This window comes from Haliotis rufescens, unplaced genomic scaffold (genome assembly GCF_023055435.1).
Source record: "Haliotis rufescens isolate VD_foot unplaced genomic scaffold, xgHalRufe1.0.p SCAF_4, whole genome shotgun sequence".
Lineage (NCBI taxonomy): Eukaryota > Metazoa > Mollusca > Gastropoda > Lepetellida > Haliotidae > Haliotis > Haliotis rufescens.
Window position 1 is genome coordinate 13,113,738 of NW_025964112.1, and position 21,846 is coordinate 13,135,583.

At 39.2% G+C, this 21,846-nt stretch overlaps 2 protein-coding genes across 4 annotated transcripts in view; one reads left to right on the top strand and one right to left on the bottom strand.

The window, feature by feature from the left end:
- The window catches only part of LOC124111371 (presequence protease, mitochondrial-like), a 28,751-nt gene extending 20,719 nt beyond the window's left edge, over nt 1–8,032 (bottom strand). The window contains exons 1-7 of one of the 3 annotated variants that reach the window (XM_048382005.1): nt 7,862–8,032; nt 4,054–4,141; nt 3,009–3,115; nt 2,163–2,314; nt 1,633–1,747; nt 1,163–1,259; nt 273–433 (exon numbers count right to left, since the gene is read on the bottom strand). In XM_048382005.1, coding sequence (XP_048237962.1) covers nt 273–433; nt 1,163–1,259; nt 1,633–1,747; nt 2,163–2,314; nt 3,009–3,115; nt 4,054–4,141; nt 7,862–7,905 — 764 coding nt within the window. In that variant the 5' untranslated portion in view covers nt 7,906–8,032. Of the gene's footprint in view, nt 1–272; nt 434–1,162; nt 1,260–1,632; nt 1,748–2,012; nt 2,039–2,112; nt 2,143–2,162; nt 2,315–3,008; nt 3,116–4,053; nt 4,142–7,861 lie in introns of those variants that run through there. The other 2 variants (XM_048382006.1, XM_046471044.2) reach the window with 2 other exon arrangements.
- Nucleotides 8,033–8,203: 171 nt separating this feature from the next.
- On the top strand, nt 8,204–17,982 carry LOC124111372 (ankyrin repeat and SOCS box protein 8-like). Its single transcript, XM_046471046.2, has 3 exons — nt 8,204–8,334; nt 10,512–10,745; nt 11,627–17,982. The coding sequence occupies exons 2-3, from the start codon at nt 10,518–10,520 to the stop codon at nt 12,260–12,262; spliced, it is 864 nt and encodes a 287-aa protein (XP_046327002.1). The 5' UTR covers nt 8,204–8,334; nt 10,512–10,517; the 3' UTR covers nt 12,263–17,982.
- The last annotated feature ends 3,864 nt before the right edge of the window (nt 17,983–21,846 follow it).

The window sequence follows — 21,846 nt, forward strand, 5'->3', positions numbered from 1 at the left end:
TGACCTGGAGTTGCTGGGGTGATAGTGTGTGGTGTGGAGAAGACACTGACCTGGAGTTGCAGGGGTGATAGTGTGTGGTGTGGAGGGGACTGACCTGGAGTTGCTGGGGTGATAGTGTGTGGTGTGGAGGGGACTGACCTGGAGTTGCTGGGGTGATAGTGTGTGGTGTGGAGGGGACTGACCTGGAGTTGCTGGGGTGATAGTGTGTGATGTGGAGGGGACTGACCTGGAGTTGCTGGGGTGATAGTGTGTGGTGTGGAGAAGACACTGACCTGGAGTTGCTGGGGTGATAGTGTGTGGCATGGAAGTCCTTCAGTTGTTGCCACGTGAGATCAGGGATGTAAGCAGGGTCTCCACCCGACACCACTCCATACGTGTGGCTTGGCTGGAGCTTGTTGTGAGCCACTTGGTTGAAGAGAGCCTGGGAGCTTGACTGGTAGGGAGGAAACATTGCACTCATTACTGCTTCCAATGAGTATACTTATCTGTGAGTGAGTGAGTGAGTGAGTGAGTGAGTGAGTGAGTGAGTCAGTGAGTGAGTCAGTGAGTGAGTGAGTGAGGTTGAACACAGTTTTGAACAGTATTTCACGGCGTGTCAGCTTAATGAGGGAGGAAAGCCCGAAGTGATGCAGGACTTAGACGTTGACCACTTTGGTGAAACCCACAAGCACAGGTATGGTCCTGACAAATCTAGAAACATAATCAGGCTGAACTGGGATTCTAACCCATGATCATTAAATTCTGGCATGCCCAAGAGACACAACTCTGTACAGCAAATTGCAGTGGCTTAGATGACTGGGCCACCCATGCCCCCAAAGAGTGCATGATATGAATTATCATTACACCACAATAGTCTTAAAAGCCAGGGACCAACTTGTCAGTAGGTCACAAGTAATGGTCATTATCTTATTCTTATTCAGTTTTACACATTTCCATATTGATGTCACATTTTGAAATAAAGCACTTTTGTGTTTGATGACAAACTTTACGACAATTGTTTCCATTGCATTTTGTTAACTGACTTAACTAACATCAGAAGCATTGTCCTTTTTGCTCAGGTGTCACAACTTTCATGTAAAATTGAAATAGTGCCATGCAAGGATTAGTCTGTGTCTTGGCACCTGAGAGCCTAACCTAATAGTTCCATAACACAAATTCTTACAAAAACGCCCTTCATCTCATTGTAGACGACGCCCTTGAAGGTGAGTGGGGAAGAGGGATTGCTTGGGTCCTCAGGCTCCAGACGCCAACCCTCCTGCCTGAAACACGGAAAGTACATACCGTATTACCTCCGATAAGCACTCGAATAACTGGTCAGGTTAAAACATTACTGCAGAACATCATGCTCAAAATAAACCCTGCATCAGTTAATTATCATCTTGTTTATGCATTAATTGATCTCTATTACAACTAGCATGTTTTTACCCAGCTTTGAGCAATATTCATGGTATTCCAGTCATATCACAGCAGGGAACTCTAGAAATATGCTTCAACCATTGTACTCATGTGGGTGATCGATCCCTATGACAGGCAAACGCTTTAACAACTATGTTACCCAATGACCTTCACGGCAGCGAAGTGCAATCAGGCTGTGACTACTGTAATAGCAGGTTATTGACATGGTGTTCTCACTTGAAGTCCAGCTCCCTGAGTGTGGGGCGGAACACGGCATCGAGGTACACACTCAGTAAGTTCTGGAAGTCCTGAGGGTTCTGGCTTGAAAATGGATACATCGTCCAGTCATAGGCTGAAAACAAAACACCTCTTGAGCTTTTGTGTTTGAGCTTAAGGTTCCTGTACTGTTTCGTTTTTAAAGTTGAAAATATTAATGTGATAGACTGTTTATGAGGCTTGGTTATTGCTCAGTTTCCACACTTGACTATCCTCAAACAGCGCGGAAAAATATATTTAAAATACCAGATTTAAATCACAGCAACTGATACGCTGATACAAATTGTGAAAGCCTGACGACATCAATGAAACTGCTGAGGGAAGGACATATTTGTACATACCAGTGAAGGCATTCATGAAGGTGGCAAGGGACAGACATATTTGTACATACCAGTGAAGGCATTCATGAAGGTGGCAAGGGACAGACATACTTGTACATACCAGTGAAGGCATTCATGAAGGTGGCAAGTGACAGACATACTTGTACATACCAGTGAAGGCATTCATGAAGGTGGCAAGTGACCGGCTGAGCATCTTAAAGAATGGATCCCGTACAGGAAACTTGTCTGAGCCGCAGAGTGTGGTGTGCTCCAGGATGTGAGGTACGCCAGTGTTGTCCAGCGGTGTTGTGCGGAATGCAACACTGAAAATGAAAACCAAACTTGAATTTTAATATTTTGTAAAACTATACACCTTCTTTACAATTCAGCAGGCTAAAGGTTAAACAGTTATGATATCTCAAATGTGAACTGTTTGCAGTATACACAAAACAGAAGCAGTTTCATCATCAGATTTCCGTTTTGACAATTATCACCCCAAAAAGAGCACCCCTCCTTAAACATGAAAGGGCCAATATCAAACTCAGAGAGCCATAAATTATTTATTATTGATAAGAATCTCTTCCAAAATAGGCAACAAATTAACCTCTAAGACCCATTTTACTACGATATAGATCTTGATTACCGATCAGATCGTCTTGACTTGGCGCCACCATTTTGTTTGAAGCAAAGGCAAGAGATATGTGAGGTGGAATCTGATTGGTCAATAGGAGGGACATAGAAGTGACATAACTCGTAATAGCCTATTCTAGCCTAGTTCGGCAAGGGTGGAAACTGGACTTTAATAGTCAGTTAAAGCCCTTGCCTTGGGAAGATGAGCAAGTTTCACCAAGAAATATTCAACGGTTTTGGAGTTCTGCCTAAAGCTAGTTATGACCATTTTTCATATATCTGTAAACTAGTTGAAATGTTAGTGACTATGGCATTTAACAACCAACAAACACACAAATATTCTGCGATGTAATCAGAGTGTTGTTCACCTGGGCTGAGACTACTCACCCGAATGTGTTGTTGTCGTCATCGCGGGCTGTGTGAAGATGTTGAGCTCCAGTGGTATCATGCTCCAGTGCAATGGCAGTTAGATATAACTCAGGCACCTCAGATACCTGAAACATAGAGTACAAAATCAGAAACACTCAAGCCTCAATGATACTGCCCACTTATCACACTTATTACACATTGAATGAGTGAGGTAGTGGGGGTTTAATGCAACTTTTGAACAGAATTTCAGCTATTTCAATTTTGCTCCAAAGGAGGCAGTCAAAGATGCTGATGGTGAAACTCCCAAACAGAAGCAGAGGAATGATGGAAGAAGACTTAAACTCAGGGTAAATCTGACTTTTGAACCCAGGGCCAGCAGAAGCCAAGGGATGCAACTCTGCACAATTTGTTCACGTTTCCTAACCTCTGCTCCTGACGTGCCTTAAACATTTGTTAAACAATCCCACTGTCACATCTCTTTTCGCTAAAATGGCCAAACGTTGAAATCTTTAAAAAAATTAAAATTCTGTTTTCTTTAACTTTAAACATACAGGAAAGGCCTCCTTCCCCATTTGATTGATAACAGGGTTAACTCATGCCCAAATGCGGGTATCTTATATACATTTTAACTTATAGTAAACTTTTACACTTTGAAATAATCTACCCTATAATTTATTTCCGTTTCATCATGTTCATTGACTCTCTGAAATATTAAATAACACCTTGAAAATTTTTCTGTAGGTCCATGCTGCAGAATGCCCCACACTTAGACACAGTTTACTGACTCGGAGCTAAACAATCCTTGTTTTAGTCCCTGAATGCTGAGGACCAGGCAGGGTAACAACAAGTTCCATTATTTAACGACTTTTGGTATGATGCGGCCTGGGATCGAACCCCCAACCTTCTGCTCTCAGGGCGAACCCCCTACAACTAGACCACAGAGGCAGTCTCCAACTTTGAATGGCATGGGAACAAACTAAAAGACAGCTGAACTTGTTGATCACTATATCACCCATCATTATGCATCATGGCGTCGCTTGCTGCACATCAATGAGATACTTACTTTCTTGACAGTATATCCATGTAGTTTGTCACCCTGCTTTATTGCTTTACGGACATCCTTTGCTGCAGTGCCATACAGTCTCGACCTCCTAGGGGGAAAAACTGATCTTCATATATTCTCTAAAACATTTCTTTTTACATTGATCACTGATCATGCTGATGTTATTGCTCCCATTTTGTTTCTAAATGTTTTGCTCCTTGGAGTTGCAGAATGTTGTTTATGAGTAGTTAACCCACAAGGAAATATTAACAATTTAAAGGTTTAATTTTACACTAACATGCCTAAGTTTGCCCTCATAAATCCATAATGCAAGTTTTTTTAATGATAATTTTTTAATACCTCCTCGAAATTGGTACAAAGAATCCGTAATAGAAGTACAAGAAAAAGAAATTAGTCCAGCCTAAATTTAATAATGTAAATAAGATTTTTTTTTTACCAATTTGTCGTCTATCAAGAGACACAAATAAATTTGCCAAAATATCAATCTACACATGCTTATCCATAATATTTTATATTATGGATTTTGTGATTAGGTTAGGGTTGTTTGAACAAAAACAGGTCAAAATAGGTTGAAAAATATTAATATTTCAGGAAGAAATGACAGACAGATTGTAAGCAAGGGCTAAATATGCATCATCTTCTTGTTCAATAATCATGTAACACCACATCTTTTCTGAAGTTCTATATAACCAAAGTGTTTATCGGGTTATAGCAAAAACGGCACCTCAGCAAAACGGCACCGATTGGCGAACACGACACCTTGACTCAAGCGAAAACGGCTACTATTGCCTGGCGAAAACGGCACCTTATTTCTTTTTACCTTGATCAAATAAGTGATATTAAACTTACATGGTGACTTGCAAACACCAATAATTGTGAGATGTTAAAACAAGTTTACATTTGAAATTAGCCTCTACTCCAACTATAATCCAACTTAGCTTATACGCAACTCAACTTATTGTGAAAACATAACATGCTTTGAAGAATTTTGAAATTGTGAAATAAAACAAGTAAGAAATTAGACCCCTACTCCAATGTACTTGCCGATTCTGATTGGGAGGCGCAGTTAACTTATTGTGAAAACATTATATGCTTTGAAGTTTTAAGAACCTTTACTTAATTTAAGCTGAAACTGTATTTAAGAGGCCTAACATGGTGCTGTTAGATCACAATTATTCACAATGGCCTTTCAATAGTGTTGCATGCGAGAAGAATGTCAGGAAAAAAAACATGCTGTATCATGTGATAACCGTGAGCATGTAAATAAACCATATACAGTCAAGTCTTACTACAAAAATCGTTCTTATCATTATTAAAAATAGAGGTGCCGTTTACGCCCGACACATGGTAGCCGTTTTTGCCAAATGCGGTGCCGTTTTCGCCAGAGAAACTGGTGACGTTTTGCTGAGGTGCCGTTTTAGACTGCACCCGTGTTTATCTGGTGTATTCTTAATAATTCAAAACAAAAATCACTTTTGCCATGTTTGCTGAATCATTTATTGTTTTTAATAGTTATCCCTTCTAATCTGCTGATGATTTGTTTGTTTGTTTGTTGGGCCTACCTTTAGAATACAGTACCACAAATGTTTCAAACACGTGACAATACCCTATGACGTAATTTGTAGTATCTTGTTGCCAGTCACACTGGCAAAACAATACCCTGTGACGTCAGGGGTCATCGAGTGTGCATAAGCCCCCCCTTAGTGATCTATCATCTCTACACGAAATGTCATTGAATACGCCAAGGGCTGTGGAGAGTTTTGAATATTTGTTCACTGAATATAGACTGCGGCGGCGCATTTTATAGCAAGCGCTAGTTTACAAAAGCACTTTTATTTTTTATATATTTTTTATTTCGTTTTTCTCGTAATTCAAGGGGCTAAAAGGGTTATAAATGGGAACTTATATACATATATTATTTTTTCAGTGCATTAATTTTCATTATTTTGCACAAGAATTTGGTTTATTAGGGATATTATTAGGGTTGGTTACCTCGAACTCTATCCTTAGCCCTTGGATCTCCTTAAAGATCAATCACCCCTTTTCGATCATTAGGGTTAGGTACCCGTTTAGTGGCTATTAGATTCCCCGAATTCTGTCCTTAGCCCTTGGATCCCCTTTACGATCAATCATCCCTTCACGATCATTAGGGTTCGGTAAATCTACCCGTTTAGTTTCTCCTAATATCATCACACAAACACATCGAGTAAAAAGAATTAAATGGTTTTGTGTCGAATACTTTGGCTACTGGAAACTGTCCTGGAACATTCACACAAGCCACTTTCACCGGCTAAATTTTTTTCAGTACTGATTCAAAAGCGAACTCACCATTGTGTCGTCACTAGCCATGCACATGCCTCCCTCGTGCTATTATCCACATTTTCCTTACAGTGTTCCCTACCATACGTTTCTGTCACAAAATCGACCCTACGATTTATTAAATAACACGTCAATCATGCGTACTCGCGAGTTCGACGTCTGACGTCTGACACCTTGAGTCGTTTTCAGTTCGCGCCATATCGGATCATTCCTCACCACTCGGTATCTTGTAGATTACGGAATGGGACGAGTGTGCCAAATGGCATCGGGATCATTCGTATGTGTCGATAGACTAAAGTCACAAGACACCATGCCTACCCATAACCTTGGTAAGGGTCCGTGACCTATTCGACCCTTTTTTCGTTCAGTTCCGTTACGTCGTAGGCATGACTAGGTAAATTTGCATTTTGTTTCACAGTGTGGACGTAGCTCAGTCGGTTAGGTGTCGTGCTAACAATCTGAAGGTCGTGAGTTTGCGTCTGACGGATTCTCACAAAAACTGGTTGCTTGTCTTTGAGACATGTGACCTACGGCAGAGACCCTCCTCACGAGAAGTTGTGGTACTGTATTCTAAAGGTGCTCTGTTTGTTCTTTAACATGTTTAACACCACACAAAGCAATATTCCAGCTATATGATGGCGGTAGGTAAATAATCGAGTCTGGAACAGACAATCCAGTGAATGACATCATGAGCATCGATCTACTCATTTGGGATATGATGACATGAATCAACCACGTCAGCGAGCCCGGCCGCAACAAGCATAGTCGCCTTTTATGGCAAGCATTGTTGTGGTACTGTATTCTAAAGGTGCTCTGTTTGTTCTTTAACATGTTTAACACCACACAAAGCAATATTCCAGCTATATGATGGCGGTAGGTAAATAATCGAGTCTGGAACAGACAATCCAGTGAATGACATCATGAGCATCGATCTACTCATTCGGGATACGATGACATGAATCAACCACGTCAGCGAGCCCGGCCGCAACAAGCATAGTCGCCTTTTATGGCAAGCATTGTTGTGGTACTGTATTCTAAAGGTGCTCTGTTTGTTCTTTAACATGTTTAACACCACACAAAGCAATATTCCAGCTATATGATGGCGGTAGGTAAATAATCGAGTCTGGAACAGACAATCCAGTGAATGACATCATGAGCATCGATCTACTCATTTGGGATACGATGACATGAATCAACCACGTCAGCGAGCCCGGCCGCAACAAGCATAGTCGCCTTTTATGGCAAGCACTGGTTGTTGAAGAACCCTGATCTGCTAATGAAAACGAGTTGCGATCATGTGTGCGCTATGACAAGATGTTGGCAATGACCGGCCCTTGGCCTTTGACATAATGGGTCACTATCCAGCATAAGTAAATAGTGTTTATAAATAGGTATCTATCCTGGAACTATATAATTGCAAACAGAGAAACGGACAATTTTTAACTAGGGATTAAAACATGATTATGGCATTAACTAAAAACACGCCAACCAATAAGTCCCCAGCACTCTCCCACTACTTGTGAGGAGTCGCATTCTCCGTATACTGTTGAAACAACGTGTCTTCTTCAATAAAGAGAATCCGTATCAAACGGCTTATGCAACACGTCCTTCGTGCTCCAAAGTCAAGTCATGTTTAACATGGGCGCTGCCATATTGTAGTTTCGCGGTAAATATCTCCCCCAACGAAAAATACTTCCTAATATATTATATGTCAATAATTACACTGAATTTATTATACCTAAATTCACTATTAACTATTTCCTATTTGATACATTTCATATATACTCCCGAACCTCAGCGCCGTTACTGTAATTGTTTTGCTTCCGGGTCAGGCGGAAGTTGATCACCTGTCAGAAAGTGCTAAGTTGTCACTTCAACCAGATTGTTTACTTTCGTTGCAAATACATAAACGATGCCGACGTAAGGAGCCGGAAAAGACCAATTTTGCTTTTTGTATGAAAGGTTGTACATGCTTTATCATATTTGCAACTGTGTTTTATACATGTGTTATTTAGATCTAGTCCACCTATCGTCGTATCATTGGGAAAACCCTCATTTTGTTATTTCAGTAGGCTAATTGTCGCAGTGAACTTTGCATGACCTGACATTCACCCTGCTCAGCTGGCACATAGATTAGATCAAATCATTTCCTGTTCGAACAAAATGTTATTTGAAATTTCATAGTCACACCAGGCGTTGGGGTCGTAATTTAATTATATTTGTTTGTTGTCAATTCTTACTTGTTATGTATTCAGTTAATATTAACGAGAAACCCTGTTTGTCTTGAGCCAGAAGACGCTTTTACGGAAACCCTATTGTCTGGACAATAACATCAATATTTTAGTTGCAGTGACTACTATACCTACCCTTGGTTTGTTAATCACCTTGAATCATGACGTCTGGATTAACAAGGGTTTCACTGTGTAAAAGTACCGCTTTCTTGGCTATTGGTTAAACCTAAAGTTGTGCATGTCCACACAATTTTATTTATTCATACACGAAAACTATGCGGATCAGCATAAGAAAGTATAAAAGAAAGCTGCATATTGTTGCATTCGGTGGTGTTTCACTTAGATGTGTTTGAGTTTCATGATAAATGGACATGACATGATCTTCTTATGTAATAACATATTGTACTACTATTCTAATATCATTTATTACGTTAATCTCCAAAATAGGTTAATTGTGACTTTTCATAAAGCACCGCCAGCTTATTTTGTGTGTTTGGACCCACTTGACTTTGTTATAAGACATGATATCCAACTTCACAATTGTAAACTTTGGCATAGCCATATTTCACTTCAATATTATGTAATCAAAATTTATTTTGTATTATTTAATAGATGATAATTGTTTCGTTTTGTGAAATATGTTTTGAAGAGGGTAGAGGGACAGCACTTCTTTTGGACTCATTTTTGGTAGATTTTGGATCAGGTCACTCTAAGGTTCTCTTGGTCAAGGTCACTTCAAATAGAGACCTTCTTTAATTTGGCCTCAACCCGTTCAATGCTGTCAATGTTGAATATTTGTTTGACCAGCAGCAGCACACCTAGCAGCACAGGTATCCAGTATAAAATTCCAAGCAAACTGGATGCTCACTAAATTAAACATGTTAGAGGAAATAATATCTGTTGTTTTTTTAACAAAAAGACCTAATACACACCAAGTTGTTAGATACAGTGATCGCTCGCTATTGCGCTCTTCGATAAAGCACTACTTCGGTTACTACGCGCGGTAACCCATGGCTCCAAAAATTTATGTACACTTTTAATACTGAGAGTTTTACACAGACATGATTGTATTGTTGTTCATTTGCACATAACACTTCTCATTGCATAATTAACCGTGGAAATACGATTGTTCTACTAGTTAACTTTTCACACTATACATCCTTTGATCTTAGAAGCTCATGCATGCAATAAAAGAGAACCACAAGCGAAGTTCATATTCTTAATTAGTGGGCAATCCAATTTGAGGCGGCACTGTCAACTCACATGTGGTTGCTGTCACAACACGACGGTCATTCCTTTTGATTCAGATCAAGTAACCGTATCAAACCAATTAATCTGGCTTGACATATGTTATGTAATATCATCAATATTCTAATACCATCTTGCCGGGGCATGGGAGTAAACTGACTTTAAAAGTCCAGTTTCCGCCCTTGGTGAACTAGGCCGGAATTATGGAGATATATTTTGTTCAATAAAAATACTGTAACAAAATCATCATTCGGTTTGTAAACTGCCGTGCAGATTTCGGTCGTTTGCAGGATTTGCAAAGCATGTGTACCGTCAACTTAATGTCAACAGATATTTTCAAAAATATTTTTTTGCTTTTTTATCAAGGTGCTCATATTGCAAAGTAAGACCCGTTTTAATACAATATAGATCTTGATTATTGATTAGATCGTCTTCCCTGAGCGCCGCCATTTTGTTTGAAACAAATGCAAGTGATATGAGAGGTGGTATCTGATTGGTCAATAGGAGGGACATAGAAAGCACATACTCGTAATAGCCCAGAAATTCCAGCCTATTTCGGCAAGGGTGGAAACTGAACTTTTACAGTCAGTTAACTCCCTTGCCTTGGGAAGATGTTCTAAAACAAGATGTACATTAAACATTTACATCCTCTAATTTCAGAAAGTTATGTGGTATGTGATGGAGAGTGCACAGCAAAACTACCACTTATCGGAACGCCTTATTAGAGCCATCAGCAATTGGAGGACCTTCGCTGGTGCTAATGATGATGTGGAGCATCTGATTGATCTTGGTGCTGATGTTAATGGAATCCATGGCACTCTACTGCCACTGCATTGTGCATGTATGGTCAGTGACAGCAGCTGTCTCCGTCTCCTGCTACAGAAAGGAGCTAGGGTAAATAGCCTTGATCATGTTGATGTAGTGGCCATAAAATTTCCGAGTTCTGTGATAGGATTCAAACCAAGGACCTTCAGATCCAAGGTTGGTGCCTTGTCCACATTACCAAAGAGGTTAACCCTGACAGCAAGCCAACAAGGGAAGGATGTCATCAGTGTCTTAGCTCCACTCCCTGCTTCATACTCTCTCTCCCTCCCCCTGTCAACAGAAGACACATCCTGCGCCACATTGTAGGGTACTGAGATATATTTTCCTCAAATTGAATGTGAACATGCTCAGCCCCACATTGGGCACCAGTGTAGCAGGCTTTCAAAGATAAGCAAAAAGGGAATGGGTAAACAGGTGAACAAGGAGACATCCTTTCCAACAAAAAGATTTTTGGGGTCTTTCTTATGTGTGTCAGTCAGGTTTTCAATATTGAATATCTGCAAACTCTGTTGTAATCAATGGGACTGGCCATCATGTTGTTGATATCGCCAACCCAACTTGCATTCTGATTGGACCCTTAGACTGAGTAATGTAGCAAATCAAATTGTAATTTGAGATCGTGAAAACCTCCAGAATGGATCAAGGGGTAGTGTATGTTTACTGAAATAGGAGCACTGGAGATGAGGATGAGGAGGAAGGTGACAATATACTTTTTGCGCAGAATAATTCATGAAATAAACTTTGTCTTTCAGAGAAATTGAACTAGTTGAAAAGGGTATTATCACTCTCAATGAAAAAAAAGGGGAAAACTTTCTAATTTATAACTGTTTGTTGTCTAGCTTCAGTGAAATGGCATTTTTTGGCACATATCAATTCTGAAGGGCAGACCTAACCATCTTTACGAGTGCTCCGTGGCAGAAATGACATTTCTCTTCATGTTCACAATGCAGGTAAACGAGGTTGATGGTTATGGTCGGACCGCTCTCCACTACGCTGCCGAGAGGGACATCTTCTGTGTGGAGGTGCTGATGCAGCATGGAGCCGACCTCAACGCCGGGGATGGGAACCAAGATACCCCCTTACACTGGGCAGCCTACAAAAACAATGTCGCCTGTGTCAAACTCTTATTGCAAAATGGTGCTGATGTGGATGGACGAGATTATAATGAAGACACTCCTCTAGCCTGGGCAGCAAGGAAGGGTCATTTGGAGATTATCAAAATTCTTCTAGAATACAACGCCAATGTTGACAGGAAAAATCTAATGGGTGACACACCTCTTATACGGGCTGCATCCATTCAAGCGAGCGGTCTCAACACCGATCTTGATGACGCAGTATTGGAGTTGCTGATTAAAGCATCTGGGCAGTTTGACCTGCGGAATAACAGAGGGGAGTTAATCGGGAATATAGGTCAGGATAATAAGATGACTGAACTGCTGCTTCCACTGTGCAAAAATACAAAGAAACTCCAAGACCTCTGTCGCCATTGTATACGACGTTGCCTTGGTTACCACTACTTACCAAACAAAGTTCCCACACTTCCCTTGCCCCTTCAACTGCGCGATTATATTTTACTTCGTCGGTGATGAGATTGTCATGGATTTTATTCAGGAATCATTTGTATGATTGGGATTGGTTTTACCATGTTTATTATTACTTTGTTTTTGAAGGTGGTCCTCATGTTTTAAAAGATTTCTTCATCATAATGACTGGCACAGTCAACTGGTACATTTGGATGCAGGTCAATATATTAGAAATAGCTCAAACCAATATATTTCATCCATTTACCGTTGTTTATTTGTTGATGGTTATTCTCTGAATGACAAAACCATTGTTAACAACTTATCAAAATCTTTGATTTTTGGCCCTTCGTCACTTGGTATACACATTTATGGTTTCCCCAGTTTCATTGAAGGAATTCTAGGGAGATTTGGGTGTTCTCAAATCCACAGTGAGTGAGTCAGTTTTGTATAACATGGCTTAGCAATAACGTAAGCTCTATCTTCTGCATATGGAGCTAATATCAGAACAACCAAATTAAATCTTTCCTCCGTCCCAATCAACAAACTGTTCTTAGCACTAAGACAATCGTAAGTCAACATTGGGAATGTGAGTTACGACAGTCGCAGCCCTAAGCGATCTTAGTGCTAAGACAATCGTAAGTTTATGTTTAAGAATGAGAGTTACGACAGTCACAACCCTAAGCGATCTTAGTGCTAAGACAGTCGTAAGTTTATGTTTAAGAATGAGAGTTACGACAGTCGCAACCCTAAGCGATCTTAGTGCTAAGACAGTCGTAAGTTTATGTTTAAGAATGAGAGTTACGACAGTCACAACCCTAAGCAATCTTAGTGCTAAGACAGTCGTAAGTTTATGTTTAAGAATGAGAGTTACTACAGTCATAGCCCCAGGAATGCTGGTGTGGAACAAGACCCAAATATTTTTAGTCTGTTACGATACCTCTCCTTGCGAAACTGAAGCTGAACTGCATTAAGAAGCTGACATCTGATTGTCTAAGAAGCCATGCATTCTTCATCAATAAAGATTGAGTGGTCAAAGTTCTCTCAGGGTTCACCTAAGGCGACCTTCTATGGAAATGTCCTCAGATCTTTGGGTGAAGAGGTATCGTATCTGAGTACAGGATCTGAATTCAATGAGATTGATATTTATCCGAAACTTTACTTACACCCATCCACTGCTGGAATACTGCTAAAAGCAGAGTAAAACCATACTCACTTCAAAAGCTGTTTGGTTTTTTGTTTTAAATGTTTAAAAAGGAAACAAATTTGTTGAAATTGTTGATATGGTTAACATGGTTAAAGGGGAAATAAATAAGAAATTAATTTCCCTTTCTATGTTTTTTAAAAATATTTTATTCAGTCTGTTTTGTTCATGTTCATTGTTTATGAAAACGTAATTAGTGTGTGTGACCTTTCCATGATGATCTACTTGAATGTTTCTCTCATTGTTTTGGTGAAAGATTAGTAATTTGCAAAATATTAGGTTAGTGAATTCGTAAACCAAGTAATAACATGGAGTAGCAAGGTTATACCCAGTGTATGAACATAATAATTGTGTCGACATGTCCATTCTTGGTAGTATTGTACAATGGTACTCTGGTATCAATCAAGCACTATGATAATGAGGGCTGTCAAAACTGATTAATATGTTTTTCATAGTTCCAAGTATTTTCCATGAGAGAAAATTGCGTTGATTTTTTCATTTGTATATTACAATATGACTTCTTCTTAAATCATGTATGTTTGGTAAGATTGTGTGAATTATTTCAGATGATAAATTAATGGATCATTTTAGTAAAAGGCTCAATATTGAACATGTTGAATACTATTCTGTGATCATGCGATACAAGTTTATACTGTTGAACCAAAGATCATGCAAGCCCCCGCCTTGAGAGTCATGAAACTGTTGGTAACATCATACCAGTACTTGTCATAATACAAGGGAACATCCTCCTCAAATATCCAGTGTATTATGTCGCCATTCTTTTTTTTATAAGTACCCTGGACCCATTTGCTATCAGAGCTTCATTTTGGATGTGACGTTACCATGGTTCCCATCTCCCGCTCTTATCACTTAGCACAGAGTTTCTTAGTTCATGAGCTTGAAAGCAACAACCAATCAAAAGGCCTCTTCTGAATTCTTTTGAGTTAGGCATAGACCAACATTTAAAATCACGGCCTTGTACGAGCATATATATTTAACTGAATGAGGAGACTGTCAAGCATTTTTGCTGGAAATGGAATTTCCTGGGTGGTGCTGGTGGGAGTCCTGAAGCTACAAGATGATCACAGTTTTATGTTAACGTCAAGTTGAGCTGAATGCTGGTAATATCTTATTTTAGTAACTTGGGTAATTTTAAATATGGAATTTGATTGGACGGCTGTTTTTGTATTTCAAACCAGAATCTAAACAAAGCCAGGCTCCAGGTGCAGGGTATATTACAGCATTGGAGTTATAGAATGGAGACAGGATGTCTGGATGATTGAAGAGAGGGAACTACAGCCGCATGACTTTTTATATACACAGTAGATGGCAGGATTTGCCAATACTGGAAGTGTTATCATGTAACTTGCATATTATGTGAGGTAGAAATCTGTGTCATTACTTCACAGGTTTGTTTATACTACATTCCTGCATGATCCATGAATACATATGGCTGCTTGGCTGTGTAGCAAAAGCCTTGGTCCAGCTAGAAGAACGCCGGCAAGTGCTCACACCGATCAGCTCCAGTGCACAGACAGCAATTTGCCTTGCTTGACAACATGTACCAAAGCCTTGAGGATGTCTTCTCTACAGACTGCCTCAAAGTTTGGCAGTAGTAGGGTTTACACAATGTTCATGTATGGAATATGACTCATTTGACACCAATGAGTTATTAACAGGCTCATATCATTAGCTTGCTAAAAGTAGACATGCATCACTACCACCTAATGAAGTGAAAGTTTTGAAGTATTCCTGTCTGGTATGATAAATACCCTGAACCAAACCTCGCCATAGTGTCGTGTTGAGACCAAATCAACAAAAGTGAGAGAAAATCTTTGTAAGTTTACTGATTAGACTGATGGAGCTAATGACTCTTTCTATACAAAGCTAAGGTAGAGAATGGGTTCAGGATGTTATCATAACCATGGTAACAGAATGGAAATTAATACACTGCATTATTGTGATGGGTTTCAGTATTACATATCAATACAACACAAAGAGTTTGTTGGATAGTGTTGACATACTTTGTCTGCCTGTCATTATTTTGTAATGGCCACAAGCTGATTTTGTACCATGGTGCTCATTTCTACATCATTATTTTGTCACAAGTCTCAGTGGTTCATAGCCTACCCTATGATGTATGGTTATAGGAAACACTCTGTGCCGCGGTGCTGCTTAATCCTGTCAGTGGTAACCCCATTAACTTGTCATGGGCACATGGTGTTAGGTGTTCTTGCATGACAGTCTTACCATAGTTACATCTTTGTGTGCTTATGTTCCTAAGCTTCTAGAATATGCAGGTCAAATCCGAGATTTAGAGTGGCATTCTTGTCCTTGGTCTGTCATCTGTGGTAATGGCTTCTTTGGAATGAAAAAATAATATTTTTGTAAAGACAAATTCAGCATTATCCCCCACCTCTGATTGTCTGATTGTCTAATATGAAACTCCACCCACGCCCACTGAAGTTTAGAATTTGAAATATGAAGCCCCCTACAGGAGGTCTTCCTCTTCACATTCAGCTGACATATTGTGTCACAAACCTGGGTTCCAACCCAAATTCACTCATAGACAAGACCATAATCACTTGCATGGTTGTTGTGAAAGGTTTTCTCTCATGCCCAAATGCAAATATCAGAAAGGAAACATTGTGTTTTTCATGTTCTCCCTTTCAATGCTCTTACCTTGATGGTGATCGAGGTAGAGTATGGGACTACAACCTGTTCATGGTCCCAGCTAGGATAATACCTTACAAAATGCTAATGATTTGATATCAAATTTTTATCTCAGTACAACAAGACTATACAAAAATTATGCCCATACTTTGGTGTATAAACATGTGTATAACATGTAGAGCAAAGTATAAATATTCATCATCTTTGGTAGTGTTATACATTGCATATGAGGATCCGTGTTAGAATTTGTCCTCGGGAGCCCATGCACTTGTCTAAGTTTTGTATTACATGGCTTTGCAATAATAATAACTGTGTCTTGGCATGATGATCCAGTGCCACAACCATGAGGGTGATCAACTGGATCGGGTGGTCAGGCTAGGTTCATTGCATGTCACCCTATCACAATTGCTGAGATCAATGCTTTTGATGTCAATCACTTGATTATCCTGTCCAGATTTGATTATTTGCTGACCATTATCATATAGCTGGAATATTGCTGAGTGCGGCTTTAAACAACAAACAAACAGATTAAAGGTTCAAATATTTTACTTTAAACATTAGGATTACGACAATGACCCTTGCCTTTCGTTCATAATTTGAACACTGCTGGGTTTTGCATTTTCCTCTGGAGAAATGATATTACAAAAAGTATTTAAGAAGTACCACAGGAGTTTGCTCATGTTGGATCATGTTGACGAGTTACCATGGTTACGAATAAATGATCATTTTCATCAGAAAGGAAATCAAAGTAACAATTTCAAATTTTGTGATAATGACACAAACTCATTGACTTTGTATTGTGGGCCCCATCTGCATAGCATTTGTAGCACTACACCTGTCATAACCCCATAGTGTAACAAGGACTTATGAGAGTTGATTGGTAAGTTCTGAGCCTCCCATTGAAAGACTTTGACGTAAATATATAAAAATGATATATCAGCTTCAGACAGAGCTAGATTATCCCAAGACATGTTGTGTCTGGTGAGTTTTTGATCAGATGTCAGAAGCTTTGGAACCCTATTAGCCAATACTTTCTTCATTGCCAAGAATGTACTGTACTCTCCTTTGAAATGCCTACTGAACTAGCAATATGATGCTAAGTCATTCGCTGTCGGTCATCACCATGTCATTGATTCAAGGCTTTCCCTCTCCAACATTTTATGGCATTATAGAAAGGAAGTTCCTTTCCTAGGGTTGTACTCATATCTTCATGGATGGCTTTTGGTGTTATTCCCTTTTTGTATAAATACTCAATGACTGCCCATTCCTCAATTTTGTCCATTTTCCAATGGTCACAGACCCCTGTTTGTTTTATGGGCTTGTCACAGCAAAACAATTGTTCAGTTGACTCATACTTTTGTGGATATTCCTCCAAAACATGTAATGTCAACAACAACAGATTTCACTATCATGCAATTCCTTCTCTATGATGCTCAGAACTTATCACTCAACAGTGTAATATAGACTTACAACTGGATTAACTTGTGTAGCATAGACTTAGGTCTGTCATAACGCTACCAACACTTTGTGGATTGGGCTCCTGTTTTATTAGTTATTAGTGATGTATATGGATGTACATGGATATAGGACTGTACAAGCATTTGTCATTGGTGAAATGATTCTATGGAGATTTATCATTCATGGATAATAATTTATTCCTGCTGGTTTTGAATGTTTTATTTACACTGTTACATAATAGCATTTCTATGGTTATGCTTCCATGACATCAGATTTCAGGGCAAACAATATCCACAGAACCCTATGCTGTACAATACAGGGCCCATGCAGTCGTCTAAGGCGCCGCGATTCGCTGTGCAGAGTTGCGTCCCTTGGGTACACCAGAAACCTATGATTGTGGGTTTGAATCCCGGTTCGCCCCGATTATGTTTCTAGGTTTGTCAGCACCATACCCGTGCTCGTGGGTTTCACCGAAGTGGTAAACGTCTGAGACCTGCATCACTTCGGGCTTTCCTCCCACATTAAGCTGACACGCCGTGTTATAACTGGAAAACTGTTAAAAGCAGCGTTAACCCCAACTCACTCACTCACTCCCTGTACAAAACAGTGAGATTGGTTGGTTGGTCCTAATGGCTGCTGAGGTTTATTACGACTTGAATTGGTTACTACAGGGAAGTTTTTCAGCTGAGGAACAGCTGATTGCACACTTATCATTATCATTTACACTTGTCAGAGGGGTACACAAAGTAAGTGATCTAGACTACCACTTGTCAGACTTTCATTTTTGTGGAAGCCTCGGTGGCTGAGTGGGTTAGATCACTGACTTTGTGTGCTGGCAATTAGGTGCCTTACTCTGGCGGTGTGGGTTTGAATCCTGGACAGAACTTAACCCAAAAAAAATTTCAAGAATCTGTACTTTACTAAGAAAGTGTTATCCCAATTTTTTTTTTTTATTTGTTACAGCTAATTGTATGTCATCATACCCTTAGAGCAGGTGGGTTCTACACAGCCACTAGTCTGCATTTCTTGTTTGACTTTAACGATGCACTTGGCAATATTCCATCTATATTATGGCGGGCAGTATAATCAAGCGTGGGCCAGACAAACCAGTCACTAAAATGAGCTAAATCCCACGCCGTCCGGGTACAATGACATGCAGTCAGCTAAGTTATTGAATCTTACAACCCAATACATTTCAGACGCTTCTTGACAAACATAGGTTACTGGGGACCAGTTCTAACCTAGAATGCAATGCTTGTCCATGTAGCCTGGCTAGTAAAAAGTTGAAAGGGCAAGTAGTTTCTCCCAAAATGTATTAACATAACAGAAACACTTAGTCTGGAATGAGGTGAAATGAGTACTAGTTGGATACAGCCCACTGTGTCTAAGCATGGATTGGTGCTTTCTCCACTGACCACTCGTTTGTCAGGTGCAGGCCTAACATATCACCAGCTGCAGGGATATATATAATATTGATGACTGGCATCATACTACTTAGTCATTTATCCTAAGAAAGGCATCTGAACAGGCATCAGTACCAGTTTGCAGTACAGCATGACCTTTTAATAGTTCATGGAGAATCTGATTATCACAAGTTAAATATTGTACTGTCCCTAAACAGAAATTATATTTTCTTGAGTTCTCAGTTTGTGAAATGAAATTTTCTGATTTTGTACATATTTATGGAATTTTACGAAAGGTTAAAATCAGGGAGCAACCATTTCATTTTCAGGAGGAGGGGGCAAAATATAACTACCCTGTTTGACTGAAGTAAATATACATATGCCTTGCAGTGTAGGAAAATAAATAGTGTCCTTTTCTTTCTGGCAGATTATAATCAAGTGTCCAAAGAAAACATTCAATTAATGTGACTTCTTTTTTTTAAATGAGCACTTTTTTTTGTTGGAAAAAATAATTGAGCTCTAAAAGCTTAAAAGAAAAATGTTGATCTCAAACCAAAAACTCTCCTCCCAAAAGTCAAACGATATCTCCCTAACCCTAGATCCATGAACTGCTGAAAGTTAACTTTCATATAACTTTAACATACTTCAGTGTGAAAGACTTTGTGAACATGCCCCTTTGATATTTCACTGCAGTGAACATAACACTTTGATAGAACTATTGTCATATAAGAGTTACCTCCCCACAAATTGTCTCCCTTTATCGCAAGTGTCTTGCCCGCACACAAACTGTTGACTGCCATTTTACGTTAGTTCAACATTGATATGGCAAAATTAGTGACCATTGATCATTTGTGGAGTTAATATCACTTCTTGCTGTTTGTTATTCTCTTAAAGTTTTGTTATCAACTAAATTTCTCATTTAACTCATCAATTGAAACTGTTCGTTTCGCAAAGCGCAATTATTATTTTTTATTTGACCAGCATGGATTCCTTTGCTTCCAACAGCAGTCTCGTAGCTTTCAAGAATATATTTTGTTGATTTTAATCATATCAAAAGGTATTTTTAAGGTTTGGCAAACTCGGAACTGTTTTAAGTTGCAATACAAGTATGGATAAATTACGATTCAAGGTTTTACATTTGTAATGAAAAAAGTTAATTTTCTGATAGACAACTACACAAAAAGTATATAATAAATACAATATTCCAAGTGTCTCATGAAATAACATGTTTCTCACATCTTGTGATGCCTCTATATATGCGAGTTTGTTTTTGTTACTGTCTTGTTTTCCTTATGATCATCACTTGTTGCTTTGAACTATGTGACTAGCACAGCTGAGGGATATAAGTGGGATGGATTTTCCCCATGCTAAATAGAACTCATGTTCAGAGAGAACCAAAATGACTTCTAAATCTGATTAAATCCAGGTTTCATCATATTTATGAATGGTTGTGCATTTTTCGAATTATTCTGTTACGCTGGTTAATCTCTGATGTTTTAACTATAATTTGTTCTGCATTGTTTTGTTTTCATGATATGAATGTTTGTTATAAATTTTCCTCCAATTAATGGGATATGTTGGTAATGAAAAATGTAAACTAGATATTTATGATCGGCAATCGTGTGATTAGAGTTTTAATTTGATTATTCATTACTTGCGTATGACTATGGGTGGTACTCTGCTGCAGTCAGCACAAAGAACTCATTTGGCAGATATTTGTTGCTGTTTTTTAATAAATGCAACACAATACATTTTAAATACCAATTACTTTGATTTGTATGTTGATCAGACAGGTTGCATTGAATTAACAAGTGCTCTTGCACAGATCTTATCAACAGACATTTTTTGTCAGAAATAATGGGTCATGGAGGCCCAATCTTCTCAGGTGCCACAATTCAATTTGCTGTGCAGAATTGTGTCCCTTAGCAGCACTGGGATCCGTTGATTATTATAAATGTCAAGATGGAACCGCAACTTTTATAGTCAGTTATCTCCCTTGCCAGGGGAAGATGGTCGGAACCATGTGGGTTTTACCACATGTGCTTAATGTCTGTGCACTACATTACTTCAGGTTTTCATCTAATATTAAGATGGAATGTTAATGTAATTGAAATACTGTTCAGAGTTAAGTCACGATCATATATGCAATACTCATGTTATGCACAAGGAATATGTGTCTGTAGGATTGTACTGCATCATTGTCCTTGGTTAGTTCAGTTTTTACTTGTGACATATACCATTTTCACCCTGTATCTTGCACCTAGGACTTCCTCTACAAGTGTTCCTGGCTGTGACATGTTGATATTTTATGTACAAGACATTGGTTTCAGGAAGTCATGTGAATCATTAAAGGTGGATAGTGCTATTTTCATTTTGTTTTTTCCCCCCAAGGCCACAAGTCTGAACCTATTGTTCTGTTGTTCAGACTTGCTTAAAAACATTTATTCCAACTTTTGATTTCTAGACAAAAAATTAAACCCATATAAAATTTCAGTTTGATCCATGAATCAGTTATTAAGATTACGTACACCACATGTGATAAACTGTCTGGCGCTTTCGGCCAGGTGAGCTGGGATGCAAGTGGAAAACATTCAAAGGACAAGCCACTACTTTTTCCACATTGTAACACTAAGTATTTTAAATTTGTTGTAAAACCATGTTATTGTGAGTGAGTGAGTGAGAGTTGGGTTTAACGCCGCTTTTAACATTATTCCAGTTATATCACGGCGTGTCAGCTTAATGTGGGAGGAAAGCCCGAAGTGATGCAGGTCTGAGACGTTTACCACTTCGGTGAAACCCACGAGCACGGGTATGGTGCTGACAAACCTAGAAACATAATCGGGGCGAACCGGGATTCGAACCCACAATCATAGGTTTCTGGCGTGCCCAAGGGACGCGCGGCGCCACCCGTG